Source organism: Sarcophilus harrisii, chromosome 2, assembly GCF_902635505.1.
Source record: "Sarcophilus harrisii chromosome 2, mSarHar1.11, whole genome shotgun sequence".
Classification (NCBI taxonomy): Eukaryota; Metazoa; Chordata; class Mammalia; order Dasyuromorphia; family Dasyuridae; genus Sarcophilus; species Sarcophilus harrisii.
Genome location: NC_045427.1, coordinates 423,598,409 through 423,624,639, shown reverse-complemented (window position 1 = coordinate 423,624,639; position 26,231 = coordinate 423,598,409). Strand labels below are relative to the sequence as shown.

The 26,231-nt window shown below is 38.1% G+C and overlaps 1 protein-coding gene across 2 annotated transcripts in view; it reads left to right on the top strand.

Moving 5' to 3' along the window:
• The window catches only part of SOGA1 (suppressor of glucose, autophagy associated 1), a 116,764-nt gene that overhangs the window by 59,307 nt on the left and 31,226 nt on the right, over positions 1-26,231 (top strand). The window contains exons 4-7 of one of the 2 annotated variants that reach the window (XM_023507212.2): positions 8,998-9,060; positions 17,821-19,071; positions 23,599-23,742; positions 25,981-26,106. In XM_023507212.2, coding sequence (XP_023362980.2) covers positions 8,998-9,060; positions 17,821-19,071; positions 23,599-23,742; positions 25,981-26,106 — 1,584 coding nt within the window. The remainder of the gene's footprint in view (positions 1-8,997; positions 9,061-17,820; positions 19,072-23,598; positions 23,743-25,980; positions 26,107-26,231) is intronic. The other variant, XM_023507206.2, reaches the window with a different exon arrangement.

The following is a 26,231-nucleotide window of genomic DNA, read 5'->3' as shown; positions in this document are numbered from 1 at the left end:
CACAACTTTAGCAAAGTTGCTGGTTATAAAATAAACCCACATAAGTCATCAGCATTCTTATATATCACTAACAAAATCCAACAGTCAGAGTTACAAAGAGAAATTCCATTTAAAGTAACTACTGATAATATAAAATATTTAGGAATCTATCTGCCAAGGGAAAATCAGAAACTTTATGAGCAAAATTACAGACCACTTTTCACACAAATTAAGTCTGATCTAACCAATTGGAAAAATATTAAATGCTCTTGGATAGGGCGAGCAAATATAATAAAGATGACAATATTACCTAAACTAATCTATTTATTTAGCGCTATACCAATCAGACTCCCAAAAAACTATTTTAATGACCTAGAAAAAATAACAACAAAGTTCATATGGAAAAACAAAAGGTCAAGAATTTCAAGGGAATTAATGAAAAAAAAATCAAATGATGGAGGCTTAGCTGTACCAGATCTAAAACTATATTATAGAGCAGCAGTTACCAAAACTATTTGGTATTGGCTAAGGAATAGATTAGTTGATCAGTGGAATAGATTAGGTTCAAGGGATAAAACAGTCAACAAATATAGCAACCTAGTCTTTGACAAACCCAAAGATCCCAGCTTTTGGGATAAGAACTTACTGTTTGATAAAATTGCTGGGAAAATTGGAAACTAATATGGAAGAAACTAGGCATTGATCCATACTTAACGCCGTACACCAAGATAAGGTCAAAATGGGTTCATAACCTAGGCATAAAGAATGAAATTATTAATAAATTAGAGGAACATAGGATAGTTTACCTCTCAGACCTGTGGAAGGGGAAGGTTTTTATGACCAAAGCAGAACTAGAGATCATTACTGATCACAAAATAGAAAATTTCGATTATACCAAACTGAAAAGTTTTGTACAAACAAAACTAATGCAGACAAGATTAGAAGGAAGCAATAAACTGGGAAAATATTTTTACAGTCAAAGGTTCTGATAAAGGCCTCATTTCCAAAATATATAGAGAATTAACTCTAATTTATAAAAATCAAGCCATTCTCCAATTGAAAAATGGTCAAAGGATATGAACAGACAATTCTCAGATGAAGAAATTGAAACTATTTCTAGTCATATGAAAAGATGCTCCAAGTCATTATTAATCAGAGAAATGCAAATGAAGACAACTCTAAGATACACTACACACCTGTCAGATTGGCTAAGATGACAGGAAAAATAATGATGATTGTTGAGAGGGATGTGGGAAAACTGGGACATTGATTCATTGTTGGTGGAGTTGTGAACGAATCCAACCATTTTGGAGAGTAGTTTGGAACTATGCTCAAAAAGTTATCAAACTGTGCATACCCTTTGATCCAGCAGTGTTACTACTGGGATTATATCCCAAAGAGATATTAAAGAAGGGAAAGGGACCTGTATGTGCACGAATGTTTGTGGCAGCCCTTTTTGTAGTGGCTAGAAACTGGAAACTGAATGGATGTCCATCAGTTGGAGAATGGCTGAATAAATTGTGGTATATGAAAATTATGGAATATTACTGTTCTGTAAGAAATGACCAACATGATTTCAGAAAGGCCTGGAGAGACTTACACGAACTGATGCTGAGTGAAATGAGCAGGACCAGGAGATCATTATATACTTCAACAACAATACTAGATGATGACCAGTTCTGATGGATCAGGCCATCCTCAGCAACGAGATCAACCAAATCATTTCTAATGGAGCAGTAATGAAATGAACTAGCTATACCCAGAAAAAGAACTCTGGGAGATGACTAAAAACCATTACATTGAATTCCCAATCCCTATATTTATGCACACCTGCATCTTTGATTTCCTTCACAAGCTAATTGTACAATAATTCAGAGTCTGATTCTTTTTGTACAGCAAAATAATGTTTTGGTCATGTATACTTATTGTGTATCTAAGTTATATTTTAATATATTTAACATCTACTGGTCATCCTGCCATTTAGGGGAGGGGGTGGGGGGGGTAAGAGGTGAAAAATTGGAACAAGAGGTTTGGCAATTGTTAATGCTGTAAAGTTACCCATATATATATCCTGTAAATAAAAGGCTATTAAATTAAAAAAAAAAAAAATCTCTTTAGGATATAAGCCCAGTAGAGACACTGCTGGGTCAAAGGGTATACACAGTTTGATAACTTTTTGAGCATAGTTCCAAACTGCTCTCCAGAATGACTAGATGTATTCACAACTCCACCAACAATGTATCAGTGCCCCTGTTTTCTCATATCCCCTCCAACATTCCGCATTATCTTTTCCTGTCATTCTAGCCAATCAGAGGTGTGTAGTGGTATCTCAGTTGTCTTAATTTGCATTTCTCTGATCAATAGTGATTTAGAGCACCCTCTTATGGCTATAAATGGTTTCAAGTTCTTCATCTGAAAATTGTTCATATCCTTTGACCATTTATCAATTGGAGAATTGCTTGAATTCTTATAAATTTGAGTCAATTTTCTATATATTTTAGAAATAAGGCTTTTATCAGAATCTTTGAATGTTAAAAAAAAAGGGGGGGGGGAAAGAATTTAGAATAAGCTTGATGTTTATTACTGACCAAACTCTAGAATATTAACAGTTGATCAGTAATCAGTGAGTAAAGGAAAGAAGAAATCACAAAAACCCAGCTTGACTTCATCAAGAACAGGCTACACCAAACTACTATTACTATCTTTTTTAGAGAGCTTTATTGGAGGGAATTTACATAGATTTTAACTAAGCATTTGAGAAAGTCTTTCATCCTGTTTTTGTAGAAAAGATGAATATGGGATAAGTGATAGTAATTAGGGAGATTCAGAATTGCTTGAATAGTTTAGTAGACATTAATGTTTCCATGTCTACTAGAAAGGAAGTCTCCAGAGAAACAGCCCAGGGATTTGTGCTATTTAACATTTTTATCAATGACTTAGATAAAGGTATAATACATGGTATTCTAATTAAACATTCATATAGAAAGGAAGGAGGGATAGCTAACATATTGGACAGCAGAGTCAGAACATAACAAGATCTGGACAGGCTAGAACTTTGGGCCAATTCTACTAAGATTAATTTTAATCTTAATGAATTTTAATAAGTATAAATATAAATCCTTAAACCGGGCTGTAAAAAATCTATTTCACAAGATATGAGTAGATAGCAATTCAGTTGAAAAGAGTGGAGGTTTTAATGGGCTCAGTATAAATCAAGAGTGACATGTAATAATCAAGAAAGCTAAACCACTTTCTTTTCAACAATGAGGTGATTCAGGCCAGTTCCAATAAACTTGCAACAAGAGAGCCATCTGCATCCAGAAGAAGGGTTGTGGGGACTGACAACATAGTATTTTCACCTTTGTTGTTGTTTGCCTGCATTTTGTTTTCTTTATCATTCTTTTCCCTTTTTGATCAAATTTTTCTTATGCAGCATGACAAAGGTGGAAATATGTTTAGAAGAATTGTATATGTTTACCATACAGGATTACTTGCTGTCTAGGGAAGGGGTAGAGAGAAAGGGAGGAGAAAAAACTTGGAACATAAGGTTTTGCAAGAGTGAATGTTGAGACTCTGCATACCCTTTGATCCAGCAGTGTTACTACTGGGCTTGTATCCCAAAGAGATCTTAAAGAAGAAAAGGGACCTGTATGTGCACGAATGTTTGTGGCAGCCCTCTTTGTAGTGGCCAGAAACTGGAAACTGAGTAGATGCCCATCAATTGGAGAATGGCTGAATAAATTGTAGTACATGAATGTTATGGAATATTATTGTTCAGTAAGAAATGACCAACAGGATGATTTCAGAAAGGCCTGGAGAGAGTTACATGAACTAATACTAAGTGAAACGAGCAGGGCCAGGAGATTATTATATACTTCAACAACAATAGTATACTATATTTGTCCACCTACATTTTTGATTTCCTTCACAGGTTAATTGTTCACTCTTTCAAAGTCCAATTCTTTTTGTACAGCAAAATAACTGTATGGACATGTATACATATATTGTATTTAACTTATACTTTAACATATTTAACATATATTGATCAACCTGCCATCTGGGGTAGGAGGTAGGAGTAAGGAGGGGAAAAATTGGAACAAACAAAAGGTTTTGCAAATGTCAGTGCTGACAAATTACCCATGAATATATTTTGTAAATAAAAAGCAAAAAGAAAAAAAGAGTGAATGTTGAAGGGGCAGCCAGGTGGCACAGTGGATAGAGCACCAGCCCTGAAGTCTGGAGGACCTGAGTTCAAATCTGAACTCAGATACTTCATACTTCTTAGCTGTGTGATCCTGGGCAAGTCACTTAATCCCAACTGCCCCAGGAAAAAAATAAAAAAGATTGAATGTTGAAAAGTGTCTTTGCATACATTTTGAAAATAAAAAGCTATTTTTTTAAAATAAGAAAACTAAACCACTGAAGTCTTAGATTGCATTAAGAGAAGTATAGTTTCGAGAACTGTAATTTAGTCAGTTAGTACCATTGCCTTCTTCCACAGTGAGACCATGTCTGCAATATTACGTTTAGTTCATAGTGCCACATTCATAATCTGGAGAGGGCAAATGGGATGATAAATGTGGTTATAGCATATGATGCAGCTATATCATGCATTGGATTGAACACTGGACTTGGAGTCAGAAAGAGCTGAATTCAAATCCAGGTTGAGATACTTGCTAGCTGTAGGGACCTTAACCAAGTTACTTAACTCTTGAATGCCTCAGTTTCCCCATCTGTAAAATGGATATAATAATAGCAATTAGCTCCAAGGTTTCAGGAGAATAAAAAGATGTTTGTAAAATGCTTTGCACACTTTTATAATACCATATAATTATTAGCAATGATGATTATGTCGATGATTGATTGATTGTTGATGATAAATTTAGGGAAGGGATAGCCTGATGAAGAAAAATGTTGGGAGGATAGAATGGTCTTCAAGTATTTGAAGAGCTGTCATTTGAAAGAGTAAAACTTGTTCTGCTGGTACCCCAAAGGCACCCACTACGGGTGGAAATTTGCTGAGAGAGACAGATTTAGCCTTATGTGAAGCAAAGACTTCCTAACATTTAGAGTAAAAGTAAAAAGGGCTACATTGGAAAAAAATGTTTCCACTTATTGATTGCCTTGCAGTACCGGCTGGATGTTTTGTTTTCAGAGAGGTTGGTTCAAGTTTGTGTTGACCTAGATAGCCTCTAATTCTCTTCCAAGTCTGAGATTCTGTGACCTTTACTAATTCATAGAATAATCTCTTGATGTCTTTATCTGCAAAATAGGATTGATGATATTTTCATTCTCTCCCACATAAGAAAATTGTGATAAAAATCTGAATACTCCATAAAATTAGTGACTATTGTGGTTGTTTTGATTTTTTTTTTTAATATTTCTCCAAAATCTCCTGAGTGCTTAGCCCAGGGCCAGCTCCCAGCGGGCCATCAGGAAGTAGTTCTTGCTTTGAGGGCTGGCTACCTGCTGTTATCCTGGCCTTAGAGCCAAGGGAATTACTGAAGACTAACCACCTTCTCTGCAGGGGTCCTGTTTACAAAAACAACCTTGTGGATATGAATCTCTGAAAAACTTGGTGGGTGAAGAATCTCCTTCAGGGTGCCCAGCCTCCTTAGTCCTTTCTGTGGGCTAGGGTAAGGAGCCAAGCAAAAATCCAGGCTGGCACAGCTTTTATTTCTGACTCTTCTGACTCCAAAATGCCATTTAGCATCTGAGGACAACAATTACAAGTGTATTAGGAGTTACCCTGCCACAATGTCTGTAGCCTGGAGAAAGGAGGCAGGCCTCTTCCTCCTTTCCACCTACCCACGTGAGTTCCTGTCCCCTGCCCTCTAGCAAAAACAAAGGAAACTGGACCAATCCTTTCCTAAGTCTGGAGCCAGCCCTAAAAACAGATGGCAAGTGTTAATAAAGAGAAAGCTCTTTGTACTCCAGAAAAATAGGTGATATTTGTATAGCTCCTGTAATTTACAAAAGAATTTGATATTATATGCATTCTCACATTAATAAATAAAAGCAATGAAAGGACAATGGGGGGGGGGGGAAATGCATGAAGGTAGATGGGACCATTGTCATTGCTTTTGTAGAGCATGGGTGGGGGGAGCTAGTGGAGGGTAAGGTGGATACAAAAGGTAGAAGGGGAGCAGAGTAGGACTGGCTTTGGATGCCAAACAGAAGATATCATTTAAGTAGGTAAACCAAGCCCCTCAGAACCACAGGATTTAGAAGGACTTAGAGATCAACTATCCCCATTCCTTCATTCTTTAGAGGTGAAAACTGAGCCAGAGAGATAAAATAATTTTTCCAGGGTAATAAAATGGCGGCATGGTGTCCCAGGTTGAGTGCTATCTTCAGCTGTGGCCCCCTGTTGCCTGTGTGACCCAGGATCATTGTCTCATCAAGGTTAAATGACTGACCCAGGGCCACACAGATGGGAAGTTTCCATTCTGAAACAGGAGGGATGAAATCCAAGCCTCCTGTCTCCAAGATCTAGGTTCTCACTCTTGTGCCTGAACCACCCTGCCCTGGGAGGGCCAACTGCAGTGGTGAGGGATGTGTGTGTGGTTTTATAATACTTGATGGTATTTTTGTATTGTTTTGAGGTATGTCAGTGTTATACATGCATCTCTCCATTTGATCATTCCCATAAACTTTGAAGAACATAGTAGAAGAATTATTGGGTAGGCTTGTGATAGAATTATCTGCATCCGCAAAGAGGATTATGGGGACTGGGTATAGTATTTTCACCTCTTTTGTTGTTTGCCTTCCTTTTGTTTTCTTTCTCATTTTTTTCATTTTGATATGATTTTATTTGTGTAGCATGATAATTGTGGAAATATGAATAGAATTACATATGTTTAATATATTGGGGGAGGGAGAAAAAATTTGGAATATAAAGTTTTGCAAGGGTGAATGTTGAAAACTATCTTTGCACATATTTTTTCAAAATAAAAATATTTTTGTGCCAAAATGTTTGTGGCAGCCCTTTTTGTAGTGGCTAGAAACTGGAAAATGAGTGGATGCCCATCAATTGGAGAATGGTTGGGTAAATTGTGGTATATGAATGTTATGGAATATTATTGTTCTGTAAGAAATGACCAGCAGGATGAATACAGAGAGGCTTGGAGAGACTTACATGAAATGATGCTAAGTGAAATGAGCAGAACCAAGAGATCATTATATATTTCAACAACGATACTGTATGAAGATGTATTCTGATGGAAGTGGATTTCTTTCACAAAGAGACCTAATTCAGTTTCAATTGATCAATGATGGACAGAAGCAGTTACACCCAAATTAAGAACACTGGAAATGAAATTAAACTGTTTGCATTTTGTTTTTCTTCCCGGTTATTTTTCTGAATCCAATTCTCCCTGTGAAACAAGAGAACTATTTGGTTCTGCACACATATATTGTATCTAGGATATACTGTGACATATTCAACATATATAGGACTGCTTGCCATCTAGGGGAGAGGGTGGAGGGAAAGAGGGGAAAAATCGGAACAGAAGTGAGTGCAAGGGATCATGTTGTAAAAAAATTATCCTGGCATGGATTCTGTCAATAAAAAGTTATTATAATTAAAAAAATAAAAAAAAAGACAATCAAAAAAAAAGAAAGAAAAGAAAAATATTTTTAAATAAATTGGGGGGGAGAATTATTGGGGCACCTTACTAATGAAAGTAAATAGAAGCAGAAAAATTTGACTTCAAAACCAGCCTTGGGCCCTAATTGTGTAACTCTGAACAGTTACTTAATTTCTTTATGTCTCAAGTTTCCTTATCTACAAAATGGGGAGAATAATAACACCTGTCTCCCAGGATTGTTAAGAGGATCAAATGAGATAATATTAGTAATGTGATTTGTAAAACTTTATATATATATATATATATATATATATATATATATATATAAAAACCCTAGCTGTTCATCTTACAAAAGGGGTTAAGTGACTTGTCTATTGATAGCAAAGTGCTTTATGTAACATTTCATTTTGTATTACATAGATTCCAACATTGAATTTTAGACCTTGATCACCAAATACTGGTAATTGACTGGTTTTTGAAATAGATTTCAAGACCAGTAAGGTATAATTACAGTCCTGGATATGACTGGGAAGGTGATGGCATTGAATCCCAAAGACATGAATTTGTTTACTAGCTAGTGATTGTGGATTGTTTATTTGAGTTTTCTGAGTTCTAATTTCTTTAAAAGGAAATAATGATACTAACACTACCAACCTCAAAAGATTCTTCATAAATTCTAAAGTGCTACAGAATAACATTATGACTATAATGAAAAACGAAGGAATAAAAAAAAAAAAACTAAGGATTTATTTTACATCTTCTTTCTCTCCCTCCCCCCCCCCAATAAAGTAGAGGGGACAGAAGAAGAAAGATGAGAGAAAAAAAACCTTGATGAAGAAATTCTCCATTGAGACTTCACAACTTTCAGTCACCTAGCCAAAAAGTTAAAAATTCTTATTTTTACCAATATGTAAGCCCCTCCATTTTCTGGAGTGTTACAAACACCATACCTTCAGATTAAAACTTAGATAAGCCTGTTAACCTCCCCTTCTACCAAAAAATAAGAATTCCTTACTAAGAACAAGGGCTTTTTGGTGTATTAGTGTGTCTGTGATTTGGGTGGAATGATAGAAGCAGTATGGTATGATGGACACCCAGGTTCTCTTCCTGGTTCACCATTCATTGGTTATATAAATTTTGACAAATCCTTCTCTATGATCTACACTTTTCTCATCTTTAATATAAAGATGGATGAATTGGTCTCCATGGACTCTTCCTGCTTCAACTTTCAGTGTTCTAAGGTCCCTGCTAGCCACGACACTCCATGTTGTGGCACTGACATGATCTAATTTTTTAAGGCGAGGGCTGTGGGAGGATGGAGGTGAGCTTTATAGATGTTTGGTCTAGAACTGGCCATTGGTGGAGGTTTTATAAATACGACTTTACAACCTGAGAGCTTTATTAATGTTTGCTCTTTATCTCTTTCCAGCATTCTTTGAAGAAAAGAGGAACGCGGTCACTTGGAAAGACAGAAAAAAAGGCATCAGTCCAGGTATTTATCTAGAATCTAAGAAAATATGTTATAAAAAACTGATGGCAAAGGTGTGATTGTGAAATTCTGTCATTTTTCAGCTTCCCTCTTTCTCTTTTTTCCTTCCATAGTTGCAAATGCATTCCTTTCATCTGTCCCATTCTCCATAGAGGCTTAGGAAAATTTGTTCTAGGAAGGTGACTTTTTCCCATTAAGACTTCACACACTTTTGGAGAGGCAATCAGATTAAGTGACTTGCCCCCTCCCATAGCTAGATAGTTTCTGAGGCCAAATTTGCATTCCAGTCCTCCTGACTCCAGAGCCAGTGCTCTATCCATTGTGCTACCCAGCTCTAAGACTCACTTGTAAAAAGAACATATATATATATTTATATATTTTTTTAAATTAAAGCTTTTTATTTTGCAAAACCTGATTTTTCAGAGTTGTATTTCAAGAAACTGTAAATAAAAACTATGTAAGATAAGAGTTAATTGTCTCAATTTTTTAAAATGATAGAATAAATAAATAGGGAAGAAAAAAACCTAGCCACCAAACTATAAGATATCTTGCAAAATAAGTGATCAAAATCTATATATTTTTTTATTATTATAGCTTTTTATTGACAGAACATATGCATGAGTAATTTTTCAGCATTGTCCCTTGCAATCACTTCTGTTCCAACTTTTCCCTTCCTTTCCTCCATCCCCTCACCTAAATGGCAGGCAATCTCATACATATTAAACATATTAAAGTATATCTTAAATACAATATGTGTACATATTTGTACTGTTCTCTTGTTGAACAAGAAAAATCAGATTCAGAAAGATAAAAATAACCTGGGAAGAAAAACAAAAATGCAAGTAGTCCTCATTCATTTCCCAGTTGTAAAAAGAATATATTTAAAGTATTTGTTGAATAACCATTGTGTGGAGGACATTATTTAAGGGTAAGGGAGATAGATGCCATGGAAATAAGAAATTTCACCCCTCCCCTCAGGATAATTAGAAGCCCCTACGTTGGTCTTGGAGTCAGAGTGACTCAAGGTACAATCCAGCCTCAGATATTTACCAACTCTATGATCCCAGACATGTAATTTAACTAATGTTTGCCTCAGTTTACTTAACTGTAAATAATAAAAGCATATAACTCTTGGGGTGGTTGTAAGGATCATAAAATAATAATGTAAAAGAGCTTAGCACAGTGTGTGGCACATAGTAGGTAATACATAAATACTTAATCCCTTCTTTCCCTTTCTTCATGGTGATACATTTGAAGAGATTGGACCTGAGCTTAACACAAACCTGTCTGCATCCCTTCTAATATTGTATTTGATGAACTTCCTTTCCCCTTGTACTCACCCAGCTTCACCACTAGGCACAGCATAGAAATGCCAAATCATTTGTTGTAGGTCCATTAGCCAAAACTCATCTGAGAGTAGGAGTTCTTTTGTCAGTAATGCAGTGGGTTGAATTTGGAGTTTTTTGTTTGCCTTTTAGAAAATATATATATATTTTCCCTCAACAATCATTATAGTGTTGTAGATGTAATGGGTTTTCAATATTAATTCATTTGTTCATGTATTCATTTATTCACCCATAATCTTTAATAATAATTTCTAAACTAAGAGTCAGGAGACTTGAGTTGTCTGTTTCTATCACTAAAAGTTCTGTGATTTTGGACCAGTTCCTTTCACTAAGTTTCTTTTGTAAAGTGAAGAAGATGAACTTTATAGCTTTTAGTTGTTAAAAATAATTCTAATTCTGTTATATAGAGATAACTGGATTTGGAAAAAGAGAGCTAACCTTGCCACATTATTACCCACATGACCCTGAGCAGATCATCCTCACTGCTTCAATCCTCTCATCTATAAAAGGAGGTTGCCCTAACTCAGGGATTCTTAAACCTTTTTGTGTGTCATAAATGGATCCCCTTAGGCAGTATGGTAAAAGCTTAGGAACCCTTTCTCAGAATACTATATACATAAAATAATAAACAAATGACAAAATGACAAAAGAAACCAAAGGTTAGTGGAAATAAAGATGTGATATTTTTCCCATCCAAGTTCACAAATTCTCTGAAATCTATCCATCGATCCCAGGGAAGAAAGTCCTGCTCTAAATGAACTCTAAAGATTATCTAATACTAAAACCCAGCTACTCTGTCTTTAGCAGCCAATCCACAGGCACTTTTTGAGCCCTGCTGTCTGAAAGGTCATGTGCTAGGTATCATAAGACCCACAAAGAAACAGAAAATTTGGAGGGCCTGACCCTCAGGGAGCTCAAAAGTCTATTTAAAGGAGCTAAGAGTGGTTTGAGAATAGCTGTACCGTCAGCTTGGCTGGCTAAGTACTATACAAGAGAGACATATAAGATACAGTTGTCTTTCCCCTTCATGGTGGTCCTTAATGACTAGGATAATCCCTGGCCAGCTGTTCAGTTAAGAAGCAAAAGAAGAGGAGCCATATAGCATTGTGGTGTTTGGTGGGAAGGGGAAGAAGCCTTGGGCTCTCTGGTCCTCGGTCATAGGCAGTTAAGATTATAGAAGGAAGAACAGCATACCCTGCTAATTCTTCTCTTGTTCAAAACCTACTCTATAACTTGATTAAAAAAAAAAATCAAGTTGTTGCTTATGTGAAATTATAAGTTCCTTTAGAGCAAATCTAGGTCTTAATTATTCTTGTATTCCTATAATTTGTTGCATTTAAATTAATAAGTGTTTGTTTAATGAGTAAATAAATATATGAAATTATTGATTTGTCAAGATATCTGGTTTCTAGATCTGACTGTGACTGAATTGATGTATGATTCTGATACCTTTGTGCCTCAGTTTTTTCATTAATGAAATGGGGTAACAATCCTTATTCTGGGGGAACTAGATGACACAATGGATACAGCACTGGGCCTAGAATTCAAATCTGTACTTAAATACATAATATAAATATATAGAATTACAAAAGAAACCAAAGGTTAGTAAAAATAAAGATGGAATTTTTTCCCACCCAAATCCAGACCCTTTGAAATCTGTCCATAGACTTCTGGTAAAGAAACTCTACTCTAAATGAACTCTGAGTTTCAAATCTGGCCTCAGAGACTTCCTAGCTTTGTGACCCTGGACAAGTCTCTTAACCCTGGTTGCTTCAGTTTTAGCTCATTTTACAGCTGGAGAAGAAAATAGCAAACTACTCCAGTGTCTTTGCCAAGAAAATCCCAAATGGAGTCACAAAGATTCAGATATGACTGAAATGATTGAACAACAACAAAAATCCTTATACTGATTAAATGAGATAGGGTACATAGAAATCCTTTGAAAAGTCAAAAGGAGTATGGGTATTAAGGGGTATTGTTCAAATATATATTTAAATAATATAAATTATTCTATTATAGCTTATTAACATGCATATCATATACATGTTAGTAATAGTGTTATATTGGGAAGAATCCCAAACTTGGTGAAAGAAGATCTTAGCTCCAAAAATTATTATTAACTGTGTGATCATGGACAAATCATGCACTGCACTACCAGCTGCACTACCAGCCATTATCTGCGCTACCATAAAGCACTGTAAAAATAAGTTGCTTGTTATTATACACGTAGGGTATTATATTCTTCAAGTCACTTAAGTTCTCTGTAGGCCTCATATTCCTTATCAGTGAAATAAAGGGAGGAATTTGATCCTTCATGGCCTTTTAATTCCAAATCCCAAATCCCATGATCCTATAAAATACCAATGCCTCTAGATCTCTCAGGCTAGACACAATTGCCTATGTGATAACTTAATAGGATCTTGAGATGGAATGGACCTTGGGCATCATCCACTCTAGTGGTTCCCATTCTGTGTACTAAAAATCTTTTAGAATCCCCAGAAGCCCATTTGTATATGAATGATTGCCATTTTAGTTTTTTCTATTAACAAAATGTGCAGTATAACTCAGTATTATAAATAAGCAGATATTGCCCCTGCAGGCACATCAAATGTCTCATATCTATTACTATTTTTTCAAATGTAATACTTGCTATTACAATGAATAAAATATGATATAAAAATATTTAGTAGAAGCAAGCTGACCAGTGAAAGGGAGCAACAAGGCTGTATACTCTCAGGCATTAGCAAGTTTTTAATTTTTATCAGGTTGCTTTGTGTTGTGACTGACATATGGGGGCCTTGAATTAATTGTCAGGGATGTGACTGGGCGTTTGACTGACTCGTTTCTGACTTCCAGAACTGACAGCAGGCCAGGACTAACACCTTCCAACCAGGTTTTCTTTGGAGCCTTCTGTTCACATTTGGATCTTGTCCTATCAAAACCATTTAGGTATCTTCTGAAGTCTGGAAGCATCTCCTCAAATATGCTTCTCTGAGATTCCTCTCACTTTATTCTCTTTCCCTAATGTTTACTCTGTGGCCCTCTTTTAATTTTACTCTTTAACTAGCCCTTTCTTGATTCAGTATTCCTGAATTCCTATTTAGTTTTCTCCAAGTCAGATAACAATTTTTCCCTCTATCATTCTTTCTGGGGAGATGAGCCCCTTACTATTTCTTAACACTTTAGAATTTCCATGCAGTGGAAAGAGTATTAGATTTGGAATAATAGGACCTGGGTTCAAGTTCAGGCTCTGACACTTACAACTTGTGTAACTCTGAACATATCATCTAGTCTCTCTGGGCATCAATTTCCTCATCCCCTATAGGGGAATCCTCAAGGAAGGGGCTGGATTAGATGACTTCTAAGAACCCTTTTGATCTTCATCTCTGATCCCATGGATTTAATGGTAAGGATGGGACAAGATCCCTGTCAAGTAGGATATTTTGACTTGTTATGTAAGGATGTTAACTCCTCGAGAGGATGAATTAAGGGGAATCTGAGAGATTACAAGTCATTCTCTCCATATGACAGTTAAGGAAACTGAGATCTACAGAGACTTACCCAAAGTTATATTGTAAGATTTTGAAAGAGTGGATACTAGAACCTAAGCCTTTTGAGATCTAAAGATTTAGAACCAGAAAGGAACCCAGAGATCAATTAGCCTAACCCCTTAATTTTTAGAAATGAAGAAACAAACCTAGAGAGAGGAGCAATAACTTCTTGAGGTCACATAGTAAGTGGCAAAATTTGAATACAGATACAAGCAAATGGTCTGACTCCAAAATCAGCATTTTTCAATTTATCCTTTAGACCTTCTGTGTTTCAAAAAATTCTTGTGGGCCTGAAGTACTTAGTAAGATAAAGAGGAAGAACTCTCTAAGGTCATCATGGACTGAAGTTTGGGGCTGCTAATACTGCCAACCCATGCAGATATTGCCAAATTTTTTTTGTGTGTGGGATAGATAGAATTTTTTTTAACATAAATAGCAATTAATTGAAAGAAGGGATAAGTAATTAAATAGTAAGAACTCATTACCTTCAAGTTGCTTGGATGATGCAACTTGTCAATTTTAATTTATCAATTTTAAGTATTTGTTATATATGGCAGATAAATGGATAGTTGGACTTCGCTAGGCATTAGCTTTACTAATCTGTTTGTGTGGTTCCCCCTGTAAGCTATAAGTTCCTGAAGGTTGAAGATACTTTTAGCTTTTTTTTCTTTAGATTCTTATCACAAAGACCTGGGTATAGTAGATGCTAAATAAATGCTCATTAAATTCAATTCCATAGTGAGAAAAATCATGAGTGGTGTTAGTATGTGGATGTAGGAAATTTCAGAAATGCCCAAAGAATCAGGCATGAAATAATTACTTCGCCTACTCTATTTCCCTTCCTTCCCTGAAAAATTCACCAAGACTTGAGCTTTGACCTCAAGAAGTTTACCTTTTAATAAGATGACAAACTTAGAGGGAAAATTAAGAATACAAAGAAATGCCACAGTGCAAACTGTAGTTGAGGGCTTAGAAATGGAAAACTGAGAAGTTAACATTGTGAGGTGAAGGTCAGGCTTGACATACAAAGATTTTTCCCTGTAGTCTTTATTAACAGGGATATAGGGGTCTTGAAAGTTTGACAGACAGTATAATCTGGCCTTATTTAGTAGAGGAACAGAGGCAAAGTTGCAGAATTCACTCACTCCCTTAGGATACTTTGAGATCTTGGAAAAGTACTTCCCCCATTCAGTGATGAGTAGACTTATACATCTTCTTCACCTTTCCTGATCCCTGTGATTTAGAGTCACTGCTTTGAAAACTTCCTTCCTCTATTCCTACTTCTCATTCACTATCTTAGCTCAGTGCTGACATTTTCTCCTTTCCATCCTCTTCCATCATATCTTCTAGACTCTTTGCACTATCATTAGAGAAGTTTAACAAATCCTTTCTCATACTTTTTATTTTCTGGTATTTATATAATGAAATTCCCAAATATATAGGCAAGGGGTTGTTTTGTAAAGGAAAACTGAGCCATGTACTAAACTCTTTGAGAAAAGAGGATATATGATCAGGAGGTCAGTAGATTACAGTAATAAGGATCAGACCAAGGTGATAGCACCTTCAGATGCTGCCACTTAATTGTGGGAGGAAGATCTTAAATCCTATCCCTGTTACTGGCTAATTTGTCTAGGAACATGAAAGTAGGAGCCATCCAAAATAGAGACAGATGAGCTGTCCACTAGAGGGAACCAGGATTCTATATGTACAAGAAATGGAAAGTGTGATGTCCCCTTCAACACCTAAACCTTCTATCTAACTCCTTGATTCCTAGGACTTTGACCTTCAGTGTACCTGAAGCCAGGAAAGTGGATACATCTTAGACCACACCCAAAATTGTGATCTTTTATTGCTCCTGAGCCCTTAAATTCCCTTCCTGCCCTTTGATCTCTACTTCTGTCTCATTCCTCCTAAATTATTCTTTATACACATTCAAATTTATAGTCCTTCTACCCCTCCGTTTTTGACCATTATTGATGCTCTTGCCTCATTTTGCTTTTTTTATAGTCTTGCCTCTATAGTGATCGTTTCAGTTATATTATGAGATTCAAGTCCCAGTGGCTACATGTGATTTTGGGTATAAAATCATGTATACAGATAAAGAGATAGAGTCCAAGTCAGGAAGACCATCTGAGACATTTGGGTTATGTGATCCTGAATAAGACATATAATTTCTCAATGGTACAGGTAAACTTTTAGTGCTATAAGTGATCTATTTTTTAAGGAGAGTTTTCTCACTAAAAATACTAATGAAATTAGAGGTTTTTTTCTTACCCTTCTCCTTAACTAAAAAGGCTGTGACAGAGGCCATAAAGGGCTTTCAACTACTCAGTTAGCAGATAGCAAAAACAAACTGTTATCTTACCAGGCATAGAACTATGGAAGCCAAAGACAATACCAGCTTAGAATATAAGCTTGTTTATAAAATCTTAGAGAAGAATTATGGAAGATTTTGAGTATGCCTCATAAAAGGGAAATGTGATTGATGGAAGAAAACAATTTATAGAAAGCATGATGAGATACTCAGTTAAATCAGATTATCCTTAAGAGACTCAGCTAAGTCAGGTCATCTTATAGAGCATTTAAAGTTGAAACTGGAAAGAGGACAACAAAGAAATGGAAAAATATATAAGATCTGTCAAGATATTTATAACAAATAGTGATAACAGAGTGGGTTTCAGGAGAGATTTAGGGCTAGAGATGCAGATTAGGAGTCATTTGAATTTTAATAATGCTAATAATTTAATAATTTATCAAGTGTCTACTATGTCCTATGTATTCAGGATACAAATATAGTCAGTTCTGCTGTAATTCAACATCTATGTTCCCAAAAAAATCCTGCGTTTATACAAATCCAAACAATCAAAACTATAGAATATATGGGGAAAATAAGGTTCAGAACACAATAATCAAGAACTACTTCAGACGCATTAAAGAAAAGATAAGAATATAACGAAAATTGGTAGCAAAATATGTGTATACATACAAATACATGTGTATACACACATATATGTATATATGTAACATATATGTTTAAAGATTATTAAATACATACATAAATATTTCAAGAAATAATGGCCATTTCTGTGGTCTTGGGCACGGCTTGGACTATGCCTGTGCTACACAAACAAGTTGGGCAAACCACAGCGCTGGGCATGGTAGAAGGGGGTAAATGGTAGGATTGGTTCAGGCCAGCTTCTACTGCATAGACAGCAATTATGGCCAACTCTCTCCATAAAGACCTGAAGTTTGCGTATGGAAGCAGGTCTCCAAAGGATGACAGCTTGTGAGTTGTTGTCAAATGTTGTAGTTTTCTTCATTCTCATTGTTTCAAATTATGTTCAAAATGTCCCCAGACATATCTATCATATTGGAACAAGTTGGCACATTTGAACTATGCATTATAACAGAACTGACTGTACAAAAACAAGTCTGGCCCTTGCCTTCCAAGATCACATACGTCTGGGGGTGAAGGGGGAAGACGCAACATGTTTACAGGTAAGCAAACACACGGTATGGACAATGTGAATGTAAGGTGATAGAATCGGGAGAACCAATACCTGGGGAATCAGAAAAGGGCGGAGACTGCACAAGTCAAACCTTGGAGGAAGCTAGGGTTTCCAAGAGGCAAAGGCAGGTCGGGAACATTTTAGCTTGAGAGTTATCCTGTACACTTGACAAAATAAACCCAAAGAGCATTAGAAAAGTACCAAAGTGCCCAATCACCATTTTACAGATAAGAAAGCTGAGAGGAAGTGACTTGTCTGAGGCCCCCAAACTGAGGCAGCGCAGGACATGGGACACTCTTGTCACCCCTGCTGACAGTCTCGGCTTTTCTAAATTCTGTGTCTGTTTCTGACTTTTAGGAGGATAACGCGGACCTAAAGTGTCAGCTGCACTTTGCCAAGGAAGAGTCAGCCCTGATGTGTAAGAAACTCACTAAGTTAGCCAAGGAGAATGACAGCATGAAGGAGGAGTTGGTTAAGTACCGCTCTCTGTATGGAGACTTGGACAGCTCCCTGTCCGTGGAGGAGCTGGCTGACTCCCCTCACTCCAGGGAGGCTGAGCTGAAGGTCCATCTGAAGCTTGTCGAGGAAGAAGCCAACATCTTGAGCCGCCGGATTGTGGAGCTGGAGGTAGAAAACCGGGGCCTGAGAGCGGAGATGGAAGACACGAAAGGGCAGGGGGACAAGGACTACATTGGCCCTGACATACGGTTCGCTTTTTCTTCCCCCAATTGTGGGGGGGAGTCCGGTGAGAGCCTGGCTGAGCTGCGGCGACACCTTCAGTTTGTGGAAGAGGAAGCCGAGCTCCTGAGGAGGTCTTCTGCCGAGCTGGAGGACCAGAACAAGCTCCTCATGAACGAGCTGAACAAGTACAAGTCAGAACACGACTTGGACGTCACCTTGTCTGAGGACAGCTGCTCGGTGATCAGCGAGCCGTCTCAGGAGGAGCTGGCCACCGCCAAGATCCAGATCAGCGAGCTCAGCGGGAAGGTGAAGAAACTGCAGTACGAGAACCGCGTCCTGCTCTCCAACCTTCAGCGCTGTGACCTGGCCTCCTGTCAGACCCTGCGGCCCATGCTGGAGACCGATGCCGAGGCGGGGGACTCTGCCCAGTGTGTCCCCACCCCCCTCTGGAGAGATGTGCCTGTCGGGGGGGAGAACGGTGTCCTAGGCCACTCCGAGAGGACGGCAGACAACGGCGTTCCGAAGCTCCCTGACACCCATCTCGCCAAGCTCTTTAAAGCCAGAGACTTGGAGGCTTTGCCTGGCCTCAGGGACCAGGCTGCCCTGGTCAGCAAGGCGATCGATGTTTTAATTTCAGATGCCAACGGCTTCATATCCAGTCTCAAGCTGTGTCTGGACAATGACTGTGCAGACCTTATGTTGAATGAGTCCCTGGATAACAGCGAGAGCCCTAGTGATTCCAAACTTATCAATGTTATCTTCATGAGGCTTGGGCTCTTGCAGCAGGAGCTGAACATCTTCATGAGGAAAGTGGATAGCATTGGGGACTCTCTGAAAGAGGCCACGGAAACCTCCTCACTGCCAGCCCCCGGGGCCCAGGACCCCTCCAAAGACCTTCTCAGCAAAGAACACACTTCTGACTTCCAGGTAAGGCCAAGGTCATTCATTCTGCCTCCTCTCAGGTAGAGCGTGTTCCTCACTACAATTACAGATTTCTTTGCCATGCTAACCTTTGCTGCTTTTTAATGAAACTCAAACCAAACCAACCCCTCCTTTCACCCTCCTGTTCCTTTACAGGGAAATGTAACACACTATATGCACCATACGTAGTACCCTCAGTGATCTGAGAATAGCTATGTTGTCCAAGCTGCAAGTGTATGAAGTGGGTATTTAGGTAATCCATGAGTGTCCATGGAGTAGTGGAAAGAATACTGGAGTGAGAGTGAAATGCCCGAGTTTGAAACCTGACCCCATGACCCACTTATTGGTATGTTCTTAGGCAAATCCATTGTCTTCTCTGGGCCTCAGTTACACTCCATGTAAAATAACAGGATTGGGGCTAATCTCAGGCCCTTCTAGTGCTGTTCACTGAGCTCCTCTTTTGTGTCTTGCCCTGTGTAGGTCTAGAGGAACTAACAGTTTAGTTACTAAGATACTGGTTATAGTTTGAAAATGGGACAAGGCATCAGATTACTAGTTTACGTAACTGTTTCATGCTAATGGACAGTTCAGAGGGCTATGGGAAACTAGCAAAATTGTGGAAAAAAGGCTTTATCAAGGAGCTTGGATTTAGCTGGGCCTTGAAAGAATTTGAATACGGTAGTAATAGGGAGGCAGTGCATTCTAGGTGCATCAGGGCAGCATTCTCAAGGGCAGAAAAGCAGAAAGGATGGCATGTTTAGGAAAGTCACATCTGGCTGAGGTAAGTTTTGGGAAGTGAAATGAAAGGGCTGGGTCAAGGTCATTACTAAGTTGGGGAAGCCTTCCTTGTCCTTGTCCTGAGTGATCTGTGCTAGCCTATCTTCTTCAGTGTCTGGATTCCTGAAACCTTTTCATTGAGGCTCTATAGCTGGGGACCCAAAATTGCCCAAAATTCTCCTGTAGCCAATAAATACCTAGTATCTCAGGAGGACTCTATATCATTGAACATTCACAGCATTTGAAAAAATTCATTTTAAAGAAATAAACTTCCCTCTCCAGGATAGTGCCTTGGTATTGCATTGCATAAAACAAACATTTGTAAAATACTTCAGGGTAAAGGCTTAGTACTAGCCACATTGGATAATACTGAGCTGTCTCTTGGTTATTCTTCTGGTGATCATGGTATGCATTTGTGAGCACTGGCCAAAGGCCAATATACAGATGGTTACTTTGAGGAACAGAACAAAGCTCTAAAGCCTATAAGGAGCCAAAACCTGTCATCTGAACCTGCTGAGCTGACCAGTTACAGGGTGAATCAGTCAATGAACATTTATTGGGCCTTTACTCTTTGCTCAGCAGTACACCACGTGCTGTTGGAATATATAAACCACAAAACCTGTGCCCTCAGGGATCTTATAAACATTTTTAGTAAGATGAGACTAACAAAGGGCCACTCAGATGTATAAAACTGGATAAGATCCAATATTGTTATGAGTCTCTAAATGTTACTGAAATTCAGGTCAGAGAAAAGTTAATGAGAGCTAGAGTAGTAGAGGTGGACTTCAGGAAGAAGCTGCATCTTGAAGGTTGGACAAGCAAAGAAAAGAAAGGAGGTCAGATAGGACTATTATGGAAAGTGCCTTAATGTAGGGCTTCTTAAACTGTAGACTCCTTGGACAATATGATAAAGCCCATATGCTTCTCAGAGTCATTTTTTTTTCAATGCATATAATAAAATATATAGGATTTTAAAGGAAACCAATTACATTAAAACAGTTAGTTATCAAGCATGGTTTTTTTAAAAATTCATTGACCCTGGGTTAAGAACCTCAGCTGTAGGGTTCATGCAGAAGGAATTCATGTAGTTTTTCTAAGTAGCTCTTTGCAGAAAAAGTCTGGCTCCTCAATCTATGTATTATTCAACAGACAATCAAGAGGCATTCATTAAACATCTAATATGTGCTAGGTAGCTGAAGATACAGAGCCAAAAAATAAATAGTTCCTGCCTTCAAGAAGCTCATATTCTATTGGAGGAATCTGTGACTATAAGACCTCAGCCCTGTCCTCTTAGAGTTTATAGTCTAGTTTGGGGATTTGAGACAGAAGGAGATAATTGTAATACTTAACAGCACATAGACATACTGTTAAAATATAGTAATTACTCCTGGTACTATTTAACAAAGTAATAATTATTAATAATGCTGTTAGATATTAAAAGGTGCAAATCATCTCTGGCTGAGAACCATGCACATAGTCCTTCTCTCACCTCACTGGGCCACTACCTTAGTCCTCACTCTCATCATCTCTTGCTTGGTTCTTATAATAGCCTCCTGTTTGGTCTTCCTGTTACACGTCTCTTTCATCTCCAAATCATTCTCCATAAAGCTGCCAAATAGATTTTCCTAAAGTTCATGTCCGACCATTCAATCAGAATTATATTCAAGAAGTTCCAGTGGTTCCTTGTTGCCTTTAAAATATATTACAAACTTTTTTGGTTGACTTTTTTAAATCTTCAAAAATCTGTCTGGAGCTCACCTTTCCAGGCTTATTTCCTGTTTCTCTTTTCCATGAACTCTATGTTCTAAACAAATTGGCCTATTTATTTCCCAAGCACAACATTTTGTCTCCCACTTGACTTTGGGCATACTGTCCCCTGTGCCTGGAATTCACTCCCTCCTCATTTTCCTCTTCAATCCCTAACTTCCTTTGAAATGCTACTGAACCACCTCCTCCATGAAGCCAGTTGCTAGTCTCCTTCTGCCTTCCCTCATTACAGTTACTTTACATTTACTTAAATGTGTACATGTTTATCCTCAGTAGAGATCATAGGCTATTTTATTTTTGTCTCTAAATTCTCAGGGCCCATCAAAGATCCTGGCACATCACTGATACTGAATAAATGCTTATTGAATAAACGAGTGAATTTATTCATTCAGTCAATCAGCAAACATGTGTACCACTTTATACTAGGCACTAGGCACGTGATAGGATTGAGGGGGATTTTCAGACAAAGGGGTACAGTATAATGAGAAGAATATTAGATTGGAATTAGAGTCCTTAGGTTTGAATGCCAGCAATGCTACTTCCTGCTTGCATGAGCTTTGGCAAGTTACTTCTCTCTGGACCTTCGTTTTCTCATCTTTCAAAGGAACTATTTCCCTTTTATGCACTGTTCTCACGATCTAAGACAGTCTTTGTCCCTATAGACTCCTTAAGACACACATAGATCATACCATATTGTAATATAAATTACCCACACTTCCTGCTCCCACAGCTCCCACATCTGAAACAGAGCTGTAAGATTCACACCAAACCACAACTTTCCCTATTTTCTGAGCTACACAATTACAGATGCCAGTTCTTAGACAACAGATAGATACACCAACCTCATGAAAGCTCAGAGTTAATAGTTGCCTCTCATCTCTCCAAAGTGCCCCTATTAAAAGCTGCTTACTTCTGTAAGGAAGGAAGGTGCCTTTCTTCAAATTATACATAGTCAGAGAGGTATAATATATAGAATATTAGACTTTAAGTTAAGGAGACCATGGTTCAAATCCTGTCAGACACTTCCTGTGGTCCTTCACAAATCATTTCATTTCAATGAGCCTTGGTTTCCTAAACTGTGAAATGAGAATAATAAGAACCCCTACCTTACAGGGTTGTTGATGGGCTCCCAAGGAGAAAATATATGTAAAGTACTTTGTGAGGACCAAAGTGATATACAAATGTCAACTTTTATTATTATTATAAAAAAGAGGAGAACAGAGATTTCCTATTTTCTCATCTCTTTCTCTGAGAGACAGGTTTAACTCAGCTAAACTAAAGTAGAAGTAGTGGGATGAGTTGAAAATGGAATAAAGTCCCTGTAATTCAAAAAAGGTCTAAGAAATCAAAGGCATAGGGAGTGAGTTTTTGCCTTTCAACATATCCTTGGGAAAAATAGGCTGAGGGATCAAGTACAGGGTCATTAATTGAGAGTACTGCCTCCTTGTGCCCTGGTTTCCCTTCCCCTGTTCCTGCATGATACCACATTAATGTCTGTACGTTCCTCCCACCTCCTATTTCCTGTTCCTTTCTCTCCTTTCTCCTCTTCTTATCCTTTTCCTCTATACCCCAGCTTCTTAAACTGTGGGTTGCAACCCCATATGGAATCTCATAACTGAAGGGTTGCAAAATTATGATTTATTATCAGTAAATGTTTTATTTTATAATTTTTATATCTATTTTATAAACCTCCATACCTAGGGTCATATAAACATTTCTTGGGCAAAAGGGGGTTGTGAGTGGAAAAAGTTTAAGAAGCCCTACCCTATACAATTCAGTTCTCTTATTTCCTGCTCATCATTTTTTTTAAACCTTGTTTTCTTCATTTTCCTGTGCCATATTGGGGAACCTTCTTCTCCTTCCTTTCCTCACCTTGTACTTTTTGCTGTTCTTGGATATCCATTGTTCTGTTTTTCTGGGTTATTCTCCTCACCCCTTTGATCTCCCTGCTCTTTTCGTTTGTTTTCATTGATTTGCCCATGCATGCAGCCTGACTTTAGAGACCTGCCAGACTGGGAGCTCCGGGCCAGGGAGGCCTTCTGCAGCACTAGCAGCGACCCGGATCCCAAACCTGAACTCACCCGGAGCTACAAGACTTATCAAGCTGAAGACAATGAATCCTATGCTACAGAGGTGCGCCTGGGCCAGGGGGTCCTGGGAATGGTTAGAGCAGGTTAGAACTCACAAGAGGGGTTTCTGGAGAAGACCCCAAAAGCCAGTCAATCCACAAACATTTGTCAAGTGCCTCCAGTATAAGCACTCTGTAAGTCCCTGCCATCAAGAATCTTACACTCTTCTGAAGGAGACAAGAACATAAATATATACATAAATAAATATAAGGCAAAATAAAATAAAAGTAGTTAAAACAAAAGTTAATTTAGAAGGGAAATCACAAGCAGTTGGGAGGAATCAAAAAAGGATTCATGGAGGTGGTAGTTGGACTGCATCATGAAAGAAGGGATGTATTAACAATGAGGAGGGAGTATTAGGTTGTCCCATTTTCCTCCAACGTATTAAAAGCTTATGCTGCCTTTCTCAAATTTATCATGAATCTTAGCAGGTCTTCTTGATGTTTCCCTGGGTAGACTAGTTGAGAAATCCATAACTAGCCTAAGGGGAATCCTTGGGCTCAGGGGTCTTGCATTGCTCTGAGAAGTTTAGGTGAAATCCTCACCTTTGACATTTATTACTTGGTACTTTGTTTACCTCCCTGGGCTTTTGTTTCCTCATCTGTAAAATAAAAGGATCAGATTACATAGCTTTGGAAATCTCTTCCAGCTTTAGGTCCATGATCTTAACCATAAACTTGGTTTGGCTCCTCATTTATATTTGTACCATGGAGCTGCCCAGGATTTGTCCTAGAACTACTGTGCTCCACTGTGGGCTCTGCTCTTAGGTCAGTAATAATTTCATGTCCCCCGATGTGTATCCAAATAGGCATATATTATAAGGGTGCTCAACTGGGGATATTAACATTTATTCAGGGGGCAGCTAGGTAGTGCAGTGGATAAAGCACCAGCCCTGAAGTCAGGAGGATCTGAGTTTGAATCTGGCCCCAGCCACTTAACAATTCCTAGTTGTATGACCCTGGGCAAGTCACTTAACCCCATTTGGCTCAGGAACAAAAACAAACAAACAAAAAGATTTATTGAGGATGGCAGTAAGTTAATGGAGTCCTAGCATGATATGGTAGACAGAAAACAAGACTGGGACCTAATACCTAAAGTGGTCAGTAGAGAATAACATGTAGTCACTTAATCATTTGCTTGCTGCAACATCCTGAATAACCCCCTTCTCTCCTCTGATACTGCCCTCATCACTTCATGCCTGGATTATTGCAATAGCTTGCTAATGGGTCTTCCCACCTCAGCTGTCTCCCAATCCAAAGTATCCTCCATTCAGCCACCAAAGTGATTTTCCTAAAGCTCAGGTCTGATCATGCTACTCTACTACTCAATACCTTCTCAACTTCAACTACTGACCTCCCTGGCTTCCTGTAAGTCCAAACTGAAACCCCACTTTCTACAGGAAGCCTTCCCCAATGCCTCTTAATTCCAGTACCTTCTCTCTATTTTATTATCTCCTATTTATCCTGTATATAGCTTGCTTGGTATACATTTGTTTGCATGTTATCTTATCCATTCAATTATAAGCTCCTTGAGAACAGGTCTTTTGCCTCTGAGTACTTAATACAGTACTTGGCACATAGTAGGCGCTTAATAAATATCGATTGATTGATTGACCAACCAATATTTGTTAATCTCTGGCTCTGTGCTAGATAGTGTGTGTGTGTGTGTGTGTGTGTGTGTGTGTGTATGTGTGTGTGTGTCTGTCTGTCTGTCTGTCTGTGGTTATGGAAGAGATTTAACAGAGATTCTTGATTCAAGAGGCTTATAGTCTAATTGGGGAGACTAGCCAAGCCTCTAAGGTATGAAATCATAGTTGCCAAGTGAGTAAAGTAGGCAGTAAATGTTGCAGGAAATTCAAAGGGAAAAATTACTTTTGGCTGGAGAGAACTGAAAATGGACTCGGGGTTCACTGCTTTGTGAAGCATAGATTGATGGGAAGGAAGTAAAGGGAGTAATGAACATATACTTTGTACAAAAAGGATCAGAGGTAACGCTATATTCCTAGGACAGTTCTGTGGGAGATGTGGGCTTTGAGTCATGGCAAGACTATGGCGAACAGTGTGCCTCATTTCTAAGAAAGCCTTGGCATTTGGAGGCTCAGTTTCTTCCACTGGGATGTATTGTAAAAATTGTAAATATTTACAATATCTACTTTGTAGAGTTATTGGAAAAGTGCTTGGTACACTTTAAAGTGCTATACAAATGTGATATTATTATCATTATCATGATTATCACTCCCCAGATCAAAGAACTACAACTGGTGCTTTCAGAAGCCCATGAGAGTCTTCGAGGTCTTCAAGAACAACTCTCCCAAGAGAGGCAGCTGCGTAAAGAAGATGCAGAGAATTTCAATCAAAAAATATTCCAGGTCAGTGACAGTGCCTGTTTTGTACTCTACTCTAGTCAGCCCCCAATCCCTTTGCCCTACAGTAAAAGGACAAAAGCTTTCCTCACGTAGAAAGCAAGGAGCAGAGCTGTCTAGACAGGACCTCA